Genomic DNA, 20,215 nt, shown 5'->3' with positions numbered 1-20,215 from the left:
TGTGCTCCTTTGCTTGTCTCACAAATTGTGCTCGTTAGCCGTGGTGGGCAGTGGCAGCATACAGTCCAAGTATTCACTGCTTCTTGCTGGAGAAGTTCTCAGACCATGCTGACTTTTCTGCTGCTGTGGCTAAGCCACTAATAGTTCCTGGAAAAGCTCATTTAAAACCACCTGGGCATGTTACAGGCCTGTGACAGTCCTGTGGGGACTGTGTAATCTCAGCTGTGTCTGTGATGTAGATACGTTCACAAAAATACAGGGCCAGATTCTCAGCTCCAGTCCCTGTTGCGCCCCAACTCTGTGAGACCAGGGTGAGCTGCAGGGGCTCCTCCAGCCAGGGGGAAGGGACAGGACCTGGCGCTGTTGCCAGTTTGTTTTCATTACCTTGAATTTTCTGGAGCGGTGTTTCTTGCCCACAGGACCACATGTTTCTGAAGAGATGGGCAGCATGGCAGTTGCTGTGGCTGGTGTGTGCTGCTCTGGGTGACCAGAGAGCTGTCGCACAGTGGGACGCGCAACAAGCTCATGGAAAGTGGTGGTTTAAAGCGTGCTGTTTGAATTTAATTTCTTCTCTGTTTTTTTTTTTTCTCTCTGTGCTTGCAGGTCAGAAGATTCTTCACCACAGAAGTGACATCTTAGAAACAGTAGTCCTGATCAATCCCTCAGATGAAGCAGTTAGTACTGAGGTAAGCCAAAAATACTTCACTGGAGGTGTCACAAAAGCTCCATTAAGTGGACAGGATGGGAGAAGTGAAGCAGCATAGTTGAGATGAATCTTGAATATCAGTTACTGCTTTCCAGCTTAGTGACTAACAAACCCCAATACTGTCTTTCAGCATCTTAGCACACTAAGAGCAGATCCGAACTGTGGATGAAAGGACAGGTTAGGAGCAAATATCATGAAAAATATCAGCCATCCCTTGATTTTCTCCCTGGTTTCCCAGACTCCTGACAAAACATCAGAGGCATATGACAGAAACACATCTCTGATCTCAGCACTTCTTTTCTCATAATGCGCCAAATTCCCTTCTTGGTGAAGTGGAGGCAGCTGTGGTGAAACTGCATCTGCTTTTCTTCTGCTCCTCCATTGTTTGGTAGCTCTGGATGTCTATTTTATACATTTTAAAAAAAAAGTGTCTGAAGGTGCCCTGAGACAAATTTAGGTCTTTGAGAAGAATTCCTTCAAAAAGCATGTGACATGATCAATGGGCTCTGGACAGTTGGCCAGAAGAGGACTACCAATTCCTCATGAACTCGCTAGAGTCAAAGAACTGAGCATGTAGCTCAAAGATAAAATTGACGAATTTAGCTACTGAGACTGAAGGTTGGAAAAATAGAGATAATTGCATTGCTAGCCTGTGCTGGGAAGCATTGAGAGTATCATTTCTGCTGGGAAATGAAGTGACTCTACTTTTGGTACCTAGTGAAAAATGTATTTTATTACCACCTTAAGTCATATTAAATGCACACAGGAGGAAGGACTCTGAAACAAATTAAATTTCTGAAGTTGTAAAAGTTTAAATAAGTAAGTCACCTTAGTTAATGGCAGGTCTTTCACTAAAAAACTATGGGTTAAAACAATGGGTAGCAGCTCTTAATAGACTCAGACATTCAGAGTAAAAAGTTATAATGGGGAGGGGAGGGGAGGGGAGGGAGAGCAAAAGGAACTGCTGAAAGTAGGGAAATGCCGTTTCTGTCACCGTTTCTCATCGTACCTGTGATAGATGACCACATGGAAGAACACGGTCTGAGGCCCATTAATGACTTCTGAACCCTGGCTTTACTCCTTTGGCTCTGGAAAATGTTTGGCTAGGTTACTGTTAATTCCCTCTCACTAGACTGAGGGAGGCAATCTTTTCTTCGCTTTCATCTTGCCAGACTGGTCACAGCCAGAAGTTAACAAGCTGAGGTTTACCTTGGCTGACCAAGCAAGACTCTGACTGGACGCAAGCCAGAAAAAGACGATAAAAAGAGGCAGCAGAATTAAATCAGAGGTTGGAATAGAGATGCTCTGTTCATTATGGCAAATAGAAAAATTAGTTTCATATATGAAGAGATTTCCAGATTCTGTCTGGGGGGACAGTGATATGGCATGGAGCTCTGACTTCACTAGAAGCGGAATTTGAATCTATCCATTCAGGAAAAACAAAGGAAAATGATATTAAAAGAAATATCTGCTAATCTGGCTGGTAGTAGTTGTACTGGTGGTAGTCTGAGCATGGCTCTTCCCCAAGCTCCTGTCGTGTTCTGTCAAATGCCAAAGTACCTCCCAGAAGAGAGAGACCCAAAGGGAGACAGTCTGTAGTTTCCCAAAGAAAACAAGTTTCTGAAACCCCCATCAATGATTACTTCCTTCTTAAGGAAGGAAGTTGCTCTGTTGCTCTGATGCTCTTCAACTGTACCAAAAGTCTGGGAAAATGTTGATCTGTCAATGCTCCTGTCCCTGTTCACACTCCGTCTTTACCGCTGTTTTGACTGAGGCTACGTCTTGCTCTTCACTTCATTCAAACCATTCGGGACTTCAGCCAAGGGTAAAGCTGAACAGAATTATCACCTTGCAGTATTTCTTCTGAAATGGAGTGGTCTTGAAATCCGGAGACTGGTAGTCCTTCAGGAAGCCTTGATTATACACAGACACAGAATTTATGTGTCTCTCAAAGGTCTTTCACATGTATTCATACATTACGCTCTGTAATCTGCAAGTGTTTACCTTCCTCCTTGCCATAGTTTGATAGCTCTGCAGAACCTATTTCATAATCAATTAATAAAATAGGTTGAGGGGGAATTATATGACAGTCACATATCAGTGATTCACAAGTTGGGAAATAATTTTGCTGTTGGAAAACTGGGTGAGTTTACACATAAGTTGGCAGACTGCCCAGCACTGCTGCCAGCCCCCAGAGAAAACACAGAAGAAGCAGCCAGTTCTTTTATGGTTCTAATACAGCTAAAACAGACAAGTTCTGAGTGACATACATGAGACAGCGGCTGCACTTATCTATATTTTTGTCTGAAATAGGAATAGGTGCACTCGATCCAGAAAAGATATTGCTGAATTTATAATTATTTAGTGCAGTTAGTGACAGACCAGCATTAGCCCTGCATTTATTTAAAGGAACTTTCTGCAGCTCAGCACCAGGGTCACTTATTTAATAAAATAATAATGAAAATATGGTAGAATTGGGACCTTTTTTCAGATACGTACTCATCAGTGCTTCTTTTCTACTTGCACTGAAAACACAAGTTGTTCAGCAGAGATTCAGGCCGAGCCTTCCTGGCTCAGCCTCCCTGGTGTGAGCAGGAGTTACTTAGAACAACTGATGGCTTAAAAATCAATATAAAAAATGGAAGGAATAGCTTGCTAGGAAAGCTGAGGTGATTATGTCATCTCCATGGAGATGGAGCTTGGATGCAATATCATGTGGAATTTTTCCAGATGGACTCTGCTCATTTAGTTTAATATGTGGATAGCCTTGTTCTGAAATCACTATTCTGGTTTAACTTAATTCCTCCTTAAACAGAGGAATTAGTGCATTTGAAATTCATACCTTACCTTAGGCTGAATTGATTTTTTTTTGGTGTTGGACAAGACTTCTGAAGTGTTAGTGAAAAATTTACAGAACCTTACAAAGATTTTATTTAGTTTTGTTCTTAAATTTCAGTTGAATCTAACCAACAGACATATACTGAATACGTGGATTTCTTTTAGCATGCAAGCAAATCTCCCCCGCGGGGGAAACAGCAATTATTAGTAGCTGTAGTCAGGGTCAAGTAAAGTAGAATGAGCTTCTACTTTAAAGTAGTTAAGAGTTATTTCGAAATGCAGAAGAAGGTTATTTCTCAGTAGCAAGCTCATTTGTGCTATCAGGCATCCACTTAATTTACTACTATACATTGAAGAAAGTCTTGGGCTTGCACATGTTAAGAACTTACAGTGTCCATAGTTAGTGACATCATGAGATTTAAATGGTGAGTGTGACTCTGAGCACTTGAAGTTCAAGTTTATGATTAAGGTGAAGAAGAATCGTCTCCTAACTTTCTAGATGATCCAGGTTATAATGGAAAGACAATCTAAATATGACACTTTTATGTGCGATTTGTGGCCATTACTTTTCAGTGACGTTTTCACAACTTAAGTGGGAAGTAATGCTGTACAGCCTTCCAAAAACTGAGTCTGACACACGCAGTTGTCCCTCATTAGCACCTGGGACACAGTTTGCTAAGACTGTCTTGATACAGTGCTACTAAAATTCACCAAGAGTTATGCAATGAATAAACTTGTTCATTGAAAATATTATTTTTTCATTCAAATTTTATTCTGCTCTGCTCTTTGGTCTTTTTTCCATGTCATTAGTTTGGTTTGTTCATCAGACCTCCTCTCTAATTGCTTCTTTTCCCTCCTTTTTTCCCTTTTGCACCTTTCTTATTGTCTTTTGTAAACACACTATAACTTGATAATGTTTCGACAGTCCTGGGAGACCCTGGTGCAAAATATGTTTTACGTTAGGAGAGATAAACTGCACATTTTCAGCAGAATATTGAAGCACATGGTAGGTCCCATTACTGATGTGTTCCTCTCCTTCACTCTAGGTCCGCTTGATGATCACAGACGCTGCAAGACACAAGCTCCTTGTACTAACTGGGCAGTGCTTTGAAAACACAGGAGAACTCATTCTTCAGTCAGGATCCTTTTCCTTCCAGAACTTCATTGAGATCTTCACGGATCAAGAGGTGTGTTCGGAAAAGTGTCTTCCATGCTTTGTTTATGGGCTGGCAGAGCTTTCTAGAAGACTAAAAATGGCCCTCTGTGTTGTTGGAGTTAGCAGCCTGATGCTTATGATGCTTATACTCTTTACTCTTCATTATAGGCTTTCTTTCAAAATGTTTATTTAATTTACTTTCGACTTGATGTAAATTGCTTAACAAAAGAATTAAATTTTAGTTTGGAGAATTAAATTGTAACTTCCAGGAACAGAAAATCAAGGAACCTTTTGACCATGTAAGAAGATACCGCTGTGTGTAAAACATAGAGGTTGTTTATCTAAGGTGCACATAGAAAGCAGTCAAATTGATCTTGACACCAGGTTCTTGCCTGGTAGTAGCTAAATAATAGGTGACATTAAATAAGGCAGAAGCTGTCTGTTGGAATAGCTGTAGTTTTTTGCACTGCCTACTTGCTTGGCTTCTTTATAGTAATTTTTAAAATTTGGCCAGTGAAATCTATACATCTTGTGATTTCTGTGTGCCAAAATGATAAGTATGAAGTATACCAGTATTTAATGCCATTTGTTTCATGACTTGTTATTTTGCTGTCTTGCTTAATGTACTGTGTCTGAAAGCTCCCATAGGGCAGGAACCCATAGTAAACAGGCTGTCACACTTAATTTGGCTGCTGTGTAAAGTATATATTTAAGTAAACTATATGGCTGCATCCCTAGGAACTTAGTTTCCAAAATTAGTTAGGAGCATGTCAGTGGAGTGAGATTTGACAGTTCAGCGCTGAAAAAGCAAAGTTTGCATGAGCTCCGGCATGACCTTATTGTATTCATTTGATCTCATTCTCGAAGCCTCTTTGTTGTAGGGTTGGGCAGAGAGCTGTTTTCCTGCTCTCTGAAACATGCGTGATGCCTAAAACTCACCGACAGTTCGCAGAGTTACTTTTCTATGAAATTGCAAACCTGAGCTCCTTGCATCTTGGGCTAATTAGTGACACATAATTACTTTCTGACTACAGGCAAAACTAGGGGCAAATCCTACTGTTAGTGTTAGGAAGTGAAATTGTTGGCTGGAAAGCGGAGGGATGGTGGTTGGACATGAGTTACAGCTGCCAAGGGATTGCCGCAGTGGTGGGCCTGTAGAGCATACTCCCGTGGCCTATGAGTAGGGCTCACTTGGCTCATCCCCGCAGCTGGCAGCAAGCTCACCAGACAGCCAGCGTGACTCTTTGAAAGTGTTGGCTTTCAGCCTATTGTTTCTGAAGCCTTGGGCTTTCACTGCTTCTACAAGATTTCACAAAAGCAAAGAAAAATCACATTTGCCGTACTGCAGTCTGTGTATGCGACGTGTTTTAAGGGGTCCCGTTACCGGGAAATTTTTAGGTGGTCTACAAATTGTAAAAAAGGTTAGAAAAAAGAACTAGGAAAAAAGGTTAGAAAAAGTACCTAGAAAATAAGTGGTTAGCGGTTTTCTAAGTGTTGATCAGAAGAAAGAATTCCTGTGCTGTCCTGACCTTGTACCTTGGCAGTGTTAGGTTTAGGTTGAACTCAATGATCTCAAGAGTCTTTTCCAGCCTAAACGATTCTGTGATTCTATAACTATGTAAGGTTTGATGAGTACTATGTAGAGTCGGTGTTTCTGCCCTCTGCCCATTTTTCTTCACTGCACCAAACCTGAACTGGTCATGGGGTGTGCTTACAAATAAGTAAATGCCCTTTGGGGGATACTCTTGGGAAGTCTAACTCAGAAATCCACCTGTAGCCTGCGGAACTCCCTGCAGGCGATGCCTAAAAGTGGTGTTTTCAACCTCTGCTGTGCCAGAAGACTGAAGATGTCCCATCCCACTGCCTCTGCAAGCACAGTTAGCAGAGGAAAACCTCTCTTTTTGCCTTTGTGGTCCAGGGTAGGAAACAATCTTGTGTTTTCTCTGAGCAGCCAACTTGCTGTTTGCCTCCACCAGCTGTGACATGTTTAAAACTTGAGGATTCCTCAACAGATATCTCTCAGTGCTTGAAAAGATGATCAGGTTCACAAATACGTTTGTTTGCTCCCAGAGTGACTTTGGATCCAGAGAAGAGAAGGAGCAGTTACATCTCTCTGTTATGAAATAGCGTAAGCAGTGGAACTGCTGATATCCTTGGGATCACCATTTGAAATGCAAATCCATTGAGGCCTTTTCTGGGGCTTTCCTGAACTTGCTATTCCTAACAGATATAATCTATGTCTGGAATAATTTTTCTCCAGCTTTTCAATGGCCTGTGATACCAGTGGCTTAACGCTGTCTGCATTATGCATGCCAACTTTTAGTAGCATAGAAAGTCAGAATTTAGGAGTATGAAGCAGAAATCCAAATATGGTATAACATAAATTGGAGAGGACTAACCCCAAAACTTGGCCCAGTATATATTCTTTAGCCCAGTGTATTGCTGTCTGATTTTTTTATCTAGCCAGAAAATTGGCCCTACATGAGAAAGAGTCTGTACTCCTTATCTCCTTATGTGTGCTACAGGCTTGGATTTATTCATGCAGAGGAAGTGATCTTTTACTACTTTTGTCTCTCCCTAATAATATGTTTTCAACCCTGACCAGAGACACAGCATAAGGAGTATCCTTGAGATCCTAAATCCATTTCGGAGCTGTAGTCTGTGTAGTCTTTCTTATTTCTGCAATATGCAACAGAAATGGTTCTCCTATTTGCTTTATCTTTTATCCTTTTCAGCCTTCCCTCCTTTTATTTTGTTTTGCTTTGTTTTTAATTTGCTCCTTTTCAGACAAAGCTGTCTGACATATGGGTGAGATTTATTTATGCTCATGTCACGTGGTTTAGATACCAAGTAAGACTGACAAAGGAAGATAGAAAATACTTATTTTCTGCTTTATTTAGGTATTGGTTAGATTATTTTTGTTTGGATAACAGCCACTGCATCTTTGTTGAGTTTTATTTTTGGTAAATGCTGAAAATAAATTATGTAACACAAAGGAAGTGAGACATACACACACAGAGGCCCAAAGAGATCTACTGCAGTCAAACATCATTAATTTTTTATATATTCATTTCTTCTGCTGATTCAGCTTGTGGTCCAGGACTTTCAAATTATTCAGCTGTAGCATAATCTATATCATCTTTATGAAAACTGTTCTTATAGCTCAAACTGACAACTGAATTGAATCTCTGCAAAGAAGACTGTTGTATTTTGCCTGTTGCTGTGTTGGCATATTTTGCACGGACATTTTATGTCTGAATTATTTCTTTAAAGAATAAGTTTACATAATTTGGTGGTCTCTTTGTTAAGAGCAAGTAGAACAGAAATGGGTTATGTTTAATCTAATTACCAGTAAAAACAAAAAAAAAAAGCTCAAAGTATCTGTGGAACTGGGGGCAGGTATAAAATATGTCATACTCTTTAATGTTTGTTTGTCTACTAATCTGGGACCATCAAATATTGTCTTTTTAGTTCAGGCTGGAACAGAACAAGTTTTTCATATTGTGGCACAGAACAACTTTTTTTCCGTGCCTTTATTTTAGCAGATGGTTTTGGTACTAGCATGTTATCAAATACTGTCAAAATTAATGGAGTTATTCTAAATTTCAACTTTTGTGGTTCATGAGTTTAAAATCAAAATAATGACAAGAGCATTTTTAACCCCAACACTTCTTTTCTGGCTTTTTCTTTAGCCCTGTACCTCACAGTCTCAGAAATATGAAACTTGTATCTGTTTGCATTTCTGAAGCAATAACTCATTTCTTTGTGTTCTGAAAAACTCTCCTGCAGTCAGTCAGGCTAATCTGGAAGTGGTGCTGGCTTTTTGGGAGCCAGCCTGCAGAAAGAACTGCAGTAACGATGGTATGGTGGAATATGACATGACAGAAGGGGTGAGGAAGGTGGCTGCCCTTGGGAAGATGCTGACCTCCTCTGGGTTGCAGTTACTCTCTGCCTGTGAAGAGGATGTGCTTTGTCCCTTAGATATTTGGCTGTCTCTTCTGGATGGACTCGGGCAGCAGGGACACTCATGAGCCAATGTTAGATACAGTGGTGGCTCCGGTGGCGTTAGCCTCGTAGTTCTCATACCCTCTCAATAAAAAAGCTTGTACCATCCTCCTGTAAAAGGTGGAGGTGGGAAGGGGGAATCTTGCGGTACTGTCATCCTTTGGGCAATAGGGACCAGGAATAAGGTCAAAAAACGAATCCTTCTTTGTATTTAAAAAAAATGCAGTAGTAAACTAATCGTGTTTCCAGGTTCCTTTAGCTTCTAGGATGGGTACTCACCAGTGCAGAAGTGAATGAAAAGGGTTTTATCTATCTTATCAGGAAATATCATGTTCTGACATTAATTGTCATTAAAAATTTAATTTACATTCATCTTCTTGTGTTTTTGTTTTACAACCCTAGATTGGTGAATTACTGAGCACCACACACCCTGCCAACAAAGCCAGTCTAACTCTTTTCTGCCCTGAGGAAGGAGACTGGAAAAATTCCAACCTTGACAGACACAACCTTCAAGACTTCATTAACATTAAACTCAATTCAGCTTCCATACTGCCTGAAATGGAAGGACTGTCTGAATTCACAGAGTATCTGTCAGAATCAGTAGAAGTGCCATCACCTTTTGACATTTTGGAACCTCCAGCTTCAGGAGGCTTCTTGAAACTCTCCAAACCCTGCTGTTACATTTTCCCAGGGGGAAGAGGGGACTCTGCATTGTTTGCAGTGAATGGATTCAACATGCTTATCAACGGAGGATCTGAAAGAAAATCTTGCTTTTGGAAACTTATCCGGCACTTGGACAGGGTAGATTCCATTCTGCTCACTCACATTGGAGATGACAACCTGCCAGGAATCAATAGCATGCTTCAGCGAAAAATAGCTGAACTAGAAGAGGAACAGTCCCAAGGGTCTACTACTAACAGTGACTGGATGAAAAATCTGATCTCACCTGATTTGGGAGTTGTATTCCTTAATGTACCCGAGAACCTGAAGAACCTGGATCCTAGCTTTAGGGTGAAAAGGAGTGTAGAAGAAGCTTGTTTTACTCTCCAGTATTTAAATAAACTGTCTATGAAACCAGAACCTCTTTTCAGAAATGTGGGAAATACCATTGACCCCATCATTTTATTTCAGAAAATGGGAGTTGGCAAGCTTGAGATGTATGTGCTTAATCCTGTCAAAAATAGCAAAGAGATGCAGTATTTTATGCAGCAGTGGAGTGGTACTAACAAAGATAAAGCTGAATTCCTGCTACCAAATGGCCAAGAACTAGACATTCCATTATCCTACTTCACCTCTGTCTCATCCCTGATTGTGTGGCATCCAGCTAATCCTGCAGAAAAAATAATCCGAGTTCTGTTTCCTGGAAACAGCACTCAATACAACATTCTAGAAGGACTAGAAAAACTCAAACACTTAGACTTCCTTAAACAACCAGTGGTTACACAAAAAGACCTAACTGGCAATGTTGCTAGTCCGGCTGTGAAACAAGCAAAGTTGAAACAACGAACAGACAGCAAGGAGAGTCTCAAGCCTGCTGCAAAGACACCACCAAGCAAACCTGTCAGAAAAGAATCTAAAGAAGAAACACCAGAGCCCACAAAGCCTAGTCCAGCATTGGAAAAGCCTCAGAAGCTGGAAAGCAAAGAAAAAGTTCCAGTTAAAAAAGAGAAACCAGTAAAAGTAGAGACCAAACCTATTGTGGCAGAAAAAGACATAACAAGTAAAGAAGAGCAAATAGTAAAATGTGAAACTCCTGAAAAACAAGGTACAGATATAAAACTAAAGGCATCAAAGGAGAAGTCAGTGAAAAAGGAAGTCAAAGCAAAACCTGAAGAAAAGAAAGAGGAAAAAGAAAAACCAAAGAAAGAGGTTTCTAAAAAAGAGGAGAAAACACCCATCAAAAAAGAGGAAAAACCCAAAAAAGAAGAGATCAAGAAAGAAGTTAAAAAAGAGGTGAAAAAGGAAGAGAAGAAGGAAACAAAGAAGGAAGTGAAGAAAGAAGCTTCACCAAAGGAAGCTAAAAAAGAAGCTAAACAAGAAGAGAAGAAGGAAATTAAGAAGGAAGAAAAAGAAGCCAAAAAGGACATAAAAAAGGTTCCTAAAGAAACAAAGAAGACAGCTACTCCTTCGTCTGATGCCAAAAAGCCAGCAGCAAAGCCTAAATCACAAAAGAAGGAGGAACCTGCTAAAAAAGAAGCAGTACCTGCTGGAAAGCCAAAGGAAAAAGGAAAAATTAAGACTGTGAAGAAGGAGATCAAAGTCAGTGAAGCCCAAGCTGCCCTTGCAGCAGTTGGAGTTGCTGCCACAACTGTTGCAGCAGTAGCAGCTGCAGAAATTACAGCCAGTGGAAAGGAACTTGAAGCGGAGAGATCCCTTATGTCTTCACCAGAGGATTTAACAAAGGATTTTGAGGAATTGAAAGCTGAAGAAGTTGAAACGATAAAAGAAACAAAACCTCAAGTTGCACTTATAGAAGATGAACTGAAATTCACTGGCACAGTACAAAAAGAGGCCTTTGAAGTACAAAAAGAAAAATTAGATAATGAAGGACCTGCCGAGTCCTCTGATGAAGGTATAACTACCACAGAGGCTGAGGGTGAATGTGAACAAACACCTGAAGAATTGGAACCTGTGGAAAAGCACAGGGTTGATGACAATGAAAAGTTTGAAGATGAGGGAACTGGCTTGGAAGAATCATCTGAAGCAGGAGATTATGAGGAAAAGGCAGAGACAGAAGAAGCTGAAGAAAGAGGTGAAGATGAAGAAGCAAAGACACCCCTGGACACCACAAAAACATATATAGAGGAAGGAAGAAAAATTGAAGAGAGCTCAGAAGAAATAATGGCTGAAGCAGATACTAACATTAAAGATGAAAAATATATTGAAAAGGCAGATTATGAGGCATCAGATGAACGGGCTGAGGAAGACAGGGAAGAAGCAATAGAAAAGGCAGAAACTGAAGAGACTGAAGAGGAGGAAGACAAAGCAGAGGACATCAGAGATGAAGAGGAAACTGAAAAGATAGAAGCTGAAGAAGATTATGTCATGGCTGTGGTAGACAAAGCTGCAGAAGCTGGTGAAGTTGAAGACAAATATGGCCTACTCATAATTACACCAACAAAACGCTCAGCACCTCAGTCTCCAGCAGTTGAACCAGCCTCTTCTATCCATGATGAGACATTACCTGGTGGTTCAGAAAGTGAAGCCACTGTTTCTGATGAAGAAAACAGAGAAGACCAACCTGAGGAATTCACTGCTACTTCGGGTTACACACAGTCTACCATCGAAATATCCAGTGAACCAACCCCGATGGATGAAATGTCAACACCTCGGGATGTCATGAGTGATGAAACTAACAACGAGGAAAGTGAGTCACCCTCTCAGGAGTATGTGAACATTACCAAGTATGAGACATCACCGTACTCTCAAGAGTTTGGCAGACCTAAACTTTCTCCACTTCCAGATGCTTTTAATGGATTATCTGAAGGATCCAAAACAGAGGCCACAGAAGGTAAAGACTATAATGCCTCAGCTTCCACCATCTCACCACCTTCTTCATTAGAGGAAGACAAATTCTGCAAATCTGCATTCCAAGATGTATACCGGCAAAAAGAAAGTGAAATCCAAGGCACCACTAAATTAGAAATCAAAGAACCCCATCAAGAAGATGTTGGTGGAAAACGTAGCCCAGCCAAGAGTCCAGCTGACAGTTTGTCCCCTCCATCACCTGTTGCCAAAACACCACTGAGTGAACGTAGTGTGAACTTTTCACTCACTCCCAATGAGATCAAGGTCTCATCTGAGCCTGTCCCCATTGCTACATTGCCTGATGTGCGTCAGGAAGTTGCTGAAGAGCACTGTGCAAGCCCTGAAGATAAAACGTTAGAAGTAGCATCTCCCTCACAGTCTGCTGCTGGTAGTGCTGGCCATACACCTTATTATCAGTCTCCCACTGATGAAAAGTCCAGTCAGCTTCCCTCTGAAACTAGTGAGAAGTCAACAGAAGCTCCTGTTAGCTTTGAATTCAGTGAAGTCAAAGATGAATCTGCAAAACCCAGAATAAGCCCTATGGATGAGCCTGTGCCAGATTCAGAATCTCCTATTGAAAAGGTTCTCTCACCTTTACGGAGTCCACCACTGATAGGTTCAGAGGCCGCTTATGATGCGTTTTTGAGTGCTGATTTAAAGTCTCCCACCAGAGATTACAGGAGTCCTCCTGGGGGGAAACCTGAAAAAGAAAAATCACCTGTTCAGATGAGCCCAGCTTCTGAAGCTAGCTCTGTGGGCCTTTTCCAAGAAAAACAAGATGATAAAAGCATGGAGTTTATGGTAATTAAGGAAGGATTCAGCCTAGAAAGGAAAATGGAAGATACAGAACCCAGCAGCTCCCAGTCTTCACTGATCTTGGATGAGAGGAAGTTAGCAAGTGATCTCTCACCTACTCAAATAGATATCAGTCAATTTGGTTCTTTAAAAGAAGATACAAAAATGTCTATTTCTGAAGGCACTGTTTCTGACAAGTCTGCAACACCTGTTGATGAAGTTATAGCAGAAGACACCTATTCCCATATAGAAGGAGTAGCTTCTGTATCTACAGCATCTGTCGCTACTAGTTCATTTCCAGAACCAACTACTGATGATGTATCTCCTTCTTTGCATGCTGAGGTTGGATCTCCCCACTCTACCGAAGTTGATGATTCCCTTTCAGTGTCAGTAGTACAAACACCAACAACTTTTCAGGAAACCGAAATGTCTCCATCTAAGGAAGAGTGCCCAAGGCCCATGTCAATTTCTCCACCAGATTTCTCACCTAAAACTGCAAAATCAAGAATGTTGGTGCATGATCATAGATCTCCTGAGCAGTCAACTATGTCAGTAGAATTTGGTCAAGAGTCCCCTGAGCAGTCTTTAGCAATGGACTTTAGTAGGCAGTCTCCAGAATATCCTACTGTAGGCACTAGTATACACCATATATCTGAAAATGGACCAACAGAAGTAGATTATAGCCCTTCAGATATACAGGAGCCTACTTTTGCACGGAAGATTTCCCCTGTGGAGCAGTCGTCTTACTCTCAGGAGAAAGATACTTCAGAAATTATTTCAGTTTCTCAAATTGAAGCATCATCATCAACTTCATCAGCTCATACACCTTCCCAGGTAACTTCACCACTGCCAGAGGAAACTTTTTCAGGTGCTGTTCCACCCAGAGATATGTCACTACATTCTTCTTTTACCTCAGAAAAGGTGCAGAGCCTAGGAGAAAAGCTGTCACCGAAGTCTGACCTATCTCCATTAACTCCAAGGGAATCTTCTCCTTTGTACTCTCCTAGTTTTCCAGATTCACCTTCTGCAATCACAGAAGCAGTGCCAGCTAGTCACACTCCTTCATTGTCACTGCAAATGTCCTCTGTCAAAGCATTTGGTTACCAGGAACCCCTAACAAAGCACAGTCCAGAACCTTTACTCAGTCCAGAAAAAGAAGATTCAGAGAAAAGCAGCAGGTCACCAGAAGAACTTAGTTATTCTTATGAGGCCACAGAGAAAACAACCAGGTCACCAGAGGATATTAGCTACTCCTATGAGGCAGTTGGAAAATCTACTAGATCACCTCAGACTACGGATTATTCCTATGAGACAACTGGGAAAACTACTAGGTCACCTGAGGCCACAGAGTATTCCTATGAGATAATTGCGAAAAATATGAGGTCATCTGAGGCCACAGATTATTCTTATGAGATGACAGGCAAAACCACCAGGTCACCAGAGGCCATGGATTATTCCTATGAGACAACTGGGAAAGCCACCAGGTCCCCTGGGACCACAGATTATTCCTATGAGACAACAGGGAAAACCACCAAATCACCTGAGGCCACAGATTATTCCTATGAGATAATTGGGAAAACCACCAAATCACCTGAGGCCTCGGATTATTCCTATGACAGAATTGCGAAAGCTACAAGATCACCTGATACTACGGATTACTCCTATGAGACAACTGGGAGAACCACCAGGTCACCAGAGGCCATGGTTTACTCCTGTGAGGCAACTGGGAAAGCTTCCAGTTCACCTGAAGCCACAGACTACTCCTTTGAGACAACTGGGAGAGCCTCCAGATCACCTGAAGCCACTAGCTATTCCTACGAAGCAAGTGCATATTTTACTCCAGGGAAATCGTTAGCAGAATCCCGTCAAGATGTTGACTTATGCCTTGTGTCCTCTTGTGAATATAAACATCCCAAAACTGAACTTTCACCCTCATTTATCAACCCAAACCCCCTTGAGTGGTTTGCAAGTGAAGAACAGTCTCAAGATCAAGAGAAGCTATTAACTCAATCTGGGGGAGCCCAGCCACCCTCTGGGGGAAAGCAGCAAGGGCGGCAGTGCGATGAAACCCCTCCTACGTCCGTAAGCGAGTCTGCCCCATCTCAGACTGATTCAGATGTTCCCCCCGAGACGGAGGAATGTCCTTCCATCACTGCAGATGCTAACATTGACTCGGAAGATGAATCAGAAACCATTCCGACGGACAAGACAATTACATACAAACACATTGACCCACTGCCTGTCCCACTGCAGGATCAGAGCCCTTCCCCTAGGCACCCTGATGTTTCCATGGTTGATCCAGAGGCTCTTCCTGTTGATCAGAATTTGGGTAAACCTTTGAAGAAAGACCTCAAAGAAAAGACAAAGACAAAAAAGCAGGGTACTAAGACCAAGTCGTCTTCTCCTGTTAAAAAAAGTGATGGTAAATCAAAACAAGTGGCTTCACCAAAGCCAGCAATAAAAGAATCTTTAGACAAAATTTCCAAAACAGCTTCTCTAAAAAAGAAGGAGTCTGTGGAGAAGTTAATGAAAAATATATCTTCTCCACAATCAAAATCTCGAGTGGAAGAGAAAGATAAGGACACCAAGAATGCAGCAAATACAACATCCAAGTCAGCAAAGAATGCAACCACAGGTAAAGATAAGTAGCACTTCCCTAGTGTTAAGATTTTCTTAGTTCTTGTAGTGAAGTTAGTTTGCCTTCGTATCAGCTGAGGATGTGGTTTGTAGCAAATCCCCAAAGAAAGTCCAGGTTTTAAGTATAAATCCAGTGTGTAAAAGACCACATTTAAATGCATGAAATTCACTAAATTAACTTTTGTAATCTGAGAAACTTGATGTGTCAGTTTGCTCAGAGAGTACATAAAATATAAAGAACTTAATACTAGCTGTCTAAGCTGTTAAGCAGCTAATAGAATTAAAAGTACCACTTTTGTAGGTGAATGAAATCAGCAGCAAAGTGAACCACTTTATTCATTCTAAGAAACAAGTAAGCACAATTCTCTTAACATAAATTACTGCAATTTAATATTGTGGGAGACAAAGGTACTATCAGCCATTGGATGCTCTTATTACTTTGCTGGATTAATTTTAAAAGGGGTATTTTAAAAAATTATTACAGTAGTCAGAGCTCTTTCAGTGAACTGAGCAGGTACATCACATAATCCGGTTAAAGTCTTATGCCGTCAGTGATGACTAAGCATACAGAAAGTTAATGTCATTTTGAATGACTGTTGTGTATTCTAAGTAGTAATAAAATATGAATTAGATTACTGAAGGAGGCATTTTGCTAATCTGTTGTTTCCGGCAAATCGTGTTAGAGAGCGTATGGGGGATACTTTGATTTTGCTGTTGTCAGGACTGATATTCTGTTGAAAGCTTTTTTACAAGAAGCAGGTCTGGGATTCAGTACAAACAAACTGGCATTCAACCGTCTTTAGCTTCCCCATTTTAGGTGGTCCGCTGTTCCTTATTTACACCATCGTTTGCATGTCTCTGTTAGTAGATGCATTTCAAAGCAGCAGTATAGGTCCTTGTGCTTTACATTTCTCCAGCACTTTAGCTCTATATGAGATTCTTTTTCCTTAAAGCATACTTCTCAGGTATACACTAGAGCAGAAGACAAGGCTCTATTTGATAATGGTATCTAAGCGTAAAATGTAACATCTAATATTTTATCCAGTGTTGGTATCCACAGTTCAGAAAGGTATATCACAGATTTTTTATGATAAAAGATTTCATAACATAACCAGTAGTAAAAACTCTCTAATTCAGTAAATCTTATCATATCATGATGCTTATTTGGCATATTGCCTTATGATGAACATGCTAGACAACTGTAATGGACTTTGCTGGCCTTACAGTTGCGACCCCGGATGGAGTGTATTGCTCAGATAATCGTTCACGAAACTTCATCCTCTGTACCAACATGGGCAGGCTAGTAGAACATAAATGGTGATCATCTGGATAAAATTGTTAATCGAATCCTGATTTTCAGTTCACACCATAATCCAGTGCGTAGCAAAGGCTGCTATTTTTGGATAGTATTTTTAAACTTTGAACTTCCTTTTCGCTGAAGCTCTTCTTAGAAAAAGTACTATACTACTTACAGCAGCAAAAACATGCCCCCTGCTACTTTTTGTGAGAAGTAGCTAATTTGCGCGTACAAATAACGATCCAGCAGGCAAACAAACACTTGTTCTCCATTCCCTGAAGTAATTGCTTTACAGGTTTCTCTTTCCTCCCAAGTTCCTCTTTGACCCTCTTTCTGCTCACGTGTAGTATCTTCCTGATGCACCTGTAAGGCAGCCTGAGCATACCAACAGCTACCATGTCTTGCTGTGTGCAGATACCCCAAATCTCAGGAGTGCCTCAAATCTGCATGGCACCTTACGTGAGCCTAGGTTTTATAGTTGTGCACATCTGAGACTTTCAAAAAGTTGTACTTCTCAACCTGAAAAATAACACCACCGTCTGTTGAGTGGTAATTCAGTAATCACAGCCCTGCATACTAATTGTTGCATAACAGTAGTATATTACTGGGAAGGGTTCAGTGAACTTTTGGTTATGTGGTAGTGAGGTTTTATTGTATTATGTAGTTACAGTTATTCAAGTTTTTCCTCCCATTACAATCATAATTGGGATACAACAAAACTGGAACGTAACAGTAGACGTAGGAGGGTAATGCCATAATTGGACGCATCTCACCTCAGCTGTTATAACAGTAATTAATAAATGCATGTTTTTAACCCACCTGTGATATATTCTTTTGTTGTTTGATTTCCAAAGGACCTGGGAATACTAAGGCCGTAAAAGCTACTGCAGTGCCTCCCGGACCTCCAGTGTATTTGGATCTGGTGTACATTCCCAACCACAGCAACAGCAAGAACGTTGATGTTGAGTTTTTCAAGAGGGTGCGATCATCCTACTATGTCGTGAGCGGGAACGATTCTGCGGCTGATGAGCCAAGCAGGGCTGTTCTGGACTCCCTGCTTGAGGGCAAGGCACAGTGGGAGAGTAACATGCAGGTAGGGTCCTCACTAGTATCTCTACCTGGAAGTTTAGTCTTCTCTGGGAAGCAACTATGGGAAGCCGGAGTGCCTCTGGAGTGGATGGCGACTGCTGGGGAATGGGGTCCCCAGTCTGTGCACTTCGCTTCACTGACGATGTGAGAGGACACCCGAGTGAGGCACAGAGCTGCATCGCACGCAGCCGCTCCCCCATTTCTGGCCCTTCTGACCTGTTTCTGGTGAATAAAACAGTTGAGAGCTGGTTTACAGGGCCGTTTCGCTGTTCTGTCTTGTTGCTATAACATATATGGTCTGAGTTTAGAAACATTGTGGTTTGTAAGTAGGAAAGAAAGGTGAATGTTTCATGGTTTATATGTAATCACGTACACTTGGAAACTTCATGTACCTTCCATCACGATAAATAAGTAAACAAAAATTTTGGCCAAAATCTGAAGAGCTATCAGTGCAGCCTACAGACTGCTACTTCTCTGGAAAGCTGCATCTCAACACCTTACAAAACCAAGGTTTTATTTTGATAAACTACTTCTTTGCAGTAATTTTACTTTACCTACATATTTACTTATTTCATTTTATCCACCCATTTATTTATTCAAGTATTTATTGCATAAAACCCCACTCCTTCCAAAAGGGAAACATACTGATTGGATGGGGCTTCTTACAGAGATGTTTTTCTTATCACCTGTTTCTATTGTCCGTTCCTCAGGACTTCTCCTGTTTTGTGTTGCAGGTGACTCTAATCCCAACTCATGACTCAGAAGTGATGAGAGAATGGTACCAAGACACCCATGAGAAACAGCAGGACCTCAACATCATGGTTTTGGCAAGCAGCAGCACTGTTGTTATGCAAGATGAATCTTTTCCTGCATGCAAGATTGAACTGTAAGAATGAGACCGTGCACCACAAGATTAAACTTTGTTTCCAGAAATTCTTCAGTTTGAAAACACCTTTTCTAAAAATTCAACCCATCTATTTCAACTGCTGAACTACATACCTGCCAAATGCTATACTGTGTCATGGTGATGCAAGTCACTAATATTTTTCAGTCTTTGCTGATTGCTAAGGGAAATAATAGTATTCCCATAGTAGGGTTCAAATTACTGTGAAAATACAGATACAGTTTCATCTCCACTGAACGTTTGGAAACCATGTACTAGCAACCCCAACTGACTTCTGCATTTGCCCTCTAAAGAAACAAAAAGAGAGAGAAAGAGAGAGAGGAGTAGGAGGAGAAAGAAATAAGTAATTAGATCTGCATTAGTCTCATGGCAACTGATGTATTACTTACTGAATTCTGCTTATGCTCTCACTTGAAAATAAAGCTTTAAATTTGTATCAATCTGAGCCTATTGCAAGGGGGATCCTTTTTTTCTTTTACAAAATTAAGTTGGCTGGAAAATAAAAAGAAACAGAATGTGGCTAGGAAGGGATGTACAACCTAAATGCTCATCAGCAGTTTTCCACTTTAATTTGTACTCTGCATACTGACATACCATAACAATCATAGGCCAAATATGCACATATTCTGCACCCCATCCAGAAGTCTGAGACCTTTCTTTCAACATGCAGAATTGTGGGTCTAAGGCATGCTCCCAGTGAAAGTCCACTCACTCCAGCCAGAAATGACCAGTCGACATGCTTAAACACCCATGTCCACTGTCGATTAACTGAAGCAAAATACCAAAGCGGTCGGGAGTATATACAGTAGACAATTTGCCTTAGGAAGTGACTTGAATGTACAAAGAAACTTGATGCACTTATTTTTTAATGTTGAGACAGCAAATTTATAAAACATCTGTGTAGGATCATAATTACACCAGTAAAGAAGTGTGAGCGTGCACGTGTGGTACTAGAAACCTATCTGACTGGTCAAACGGCTTGGTGCTATGAATTATGTATGTTAGTTATGTGAACGCTTCACTGATGCACCTGGACAGCTCAACAAGACAAGGTGAGCATTTTTTGGAAAGCTTCTTTTGTACTGTGGAAGCAAGATTGAAGTGATGTCCAGTATCAGAGTTACAAAACTTGGTGAAACATTCAGAATGATGAAAAAGGTTACCTGTGAGCCTGTACAGTATTCAACCTTCCTTTGTCTTACCTTATTTTATTTGTTTAATTTAAGGGTGAATATGGGAACAAATGTACAGAAACCTTTT

The 20,215-nt window shown here is 40.9% G+C and overlaps 1 protein-coding gene across 1 annotated transcript in view; it reads left to right on the top strand.

Moving 5' to 3' along the window:
- Positions 1 to 19,400, top strand: part of MAP1B (microtubule associated protein 1B) — a 67,390-nt gene extending 47,990 nt beyond the window's left edge. The window contains exons 3-7 of the mRNA XM_074569140.1: positions 604 to 686; positions 4,591 to 4,731; positions 9,108 to 15,663; positions 17,817 to 18,055; positions 18,786 to 19,400. Of these exons, the coding sequence (XP_074425241.1) occupies positions 604 to 686; positions 4,591 to 4,731; positions 9,108 to 15,663; positions 17,817 to 18,055; positions 18,786 to 18,941 (7,175 nt within the window). The 3' untranslated portion in view covers positions 18,942 to 19,400. The remainder of the gene's footprint in view (positions 1 to 603; positions 687 to 4,590; positions 4,732 to 9,107; positions 15,664 to 17,816; positions 18,056 to 18,785) is intronic.
- The last annotated feature ends 815 nt before the right edge of the window (positions 19,401 to 20,215 follow it).

Source organism: Larus michahellis, chromosome Z (genome assembly GCF_964199755.1).
Source record: "Larus michahellis chromosome Z, bLarMic1.1, whole genome shotgun sequence".
Lineage (NCBI taxonomy): Eukaryota > Metazoa > Chordata > Aves > Charadriiformes > Laridae > Larus > Larus michahellis.
Note: the sequence above shows the minus strand (reverse complement) of the source record. Positions and strands in the feature narration are given on the sequence as shown.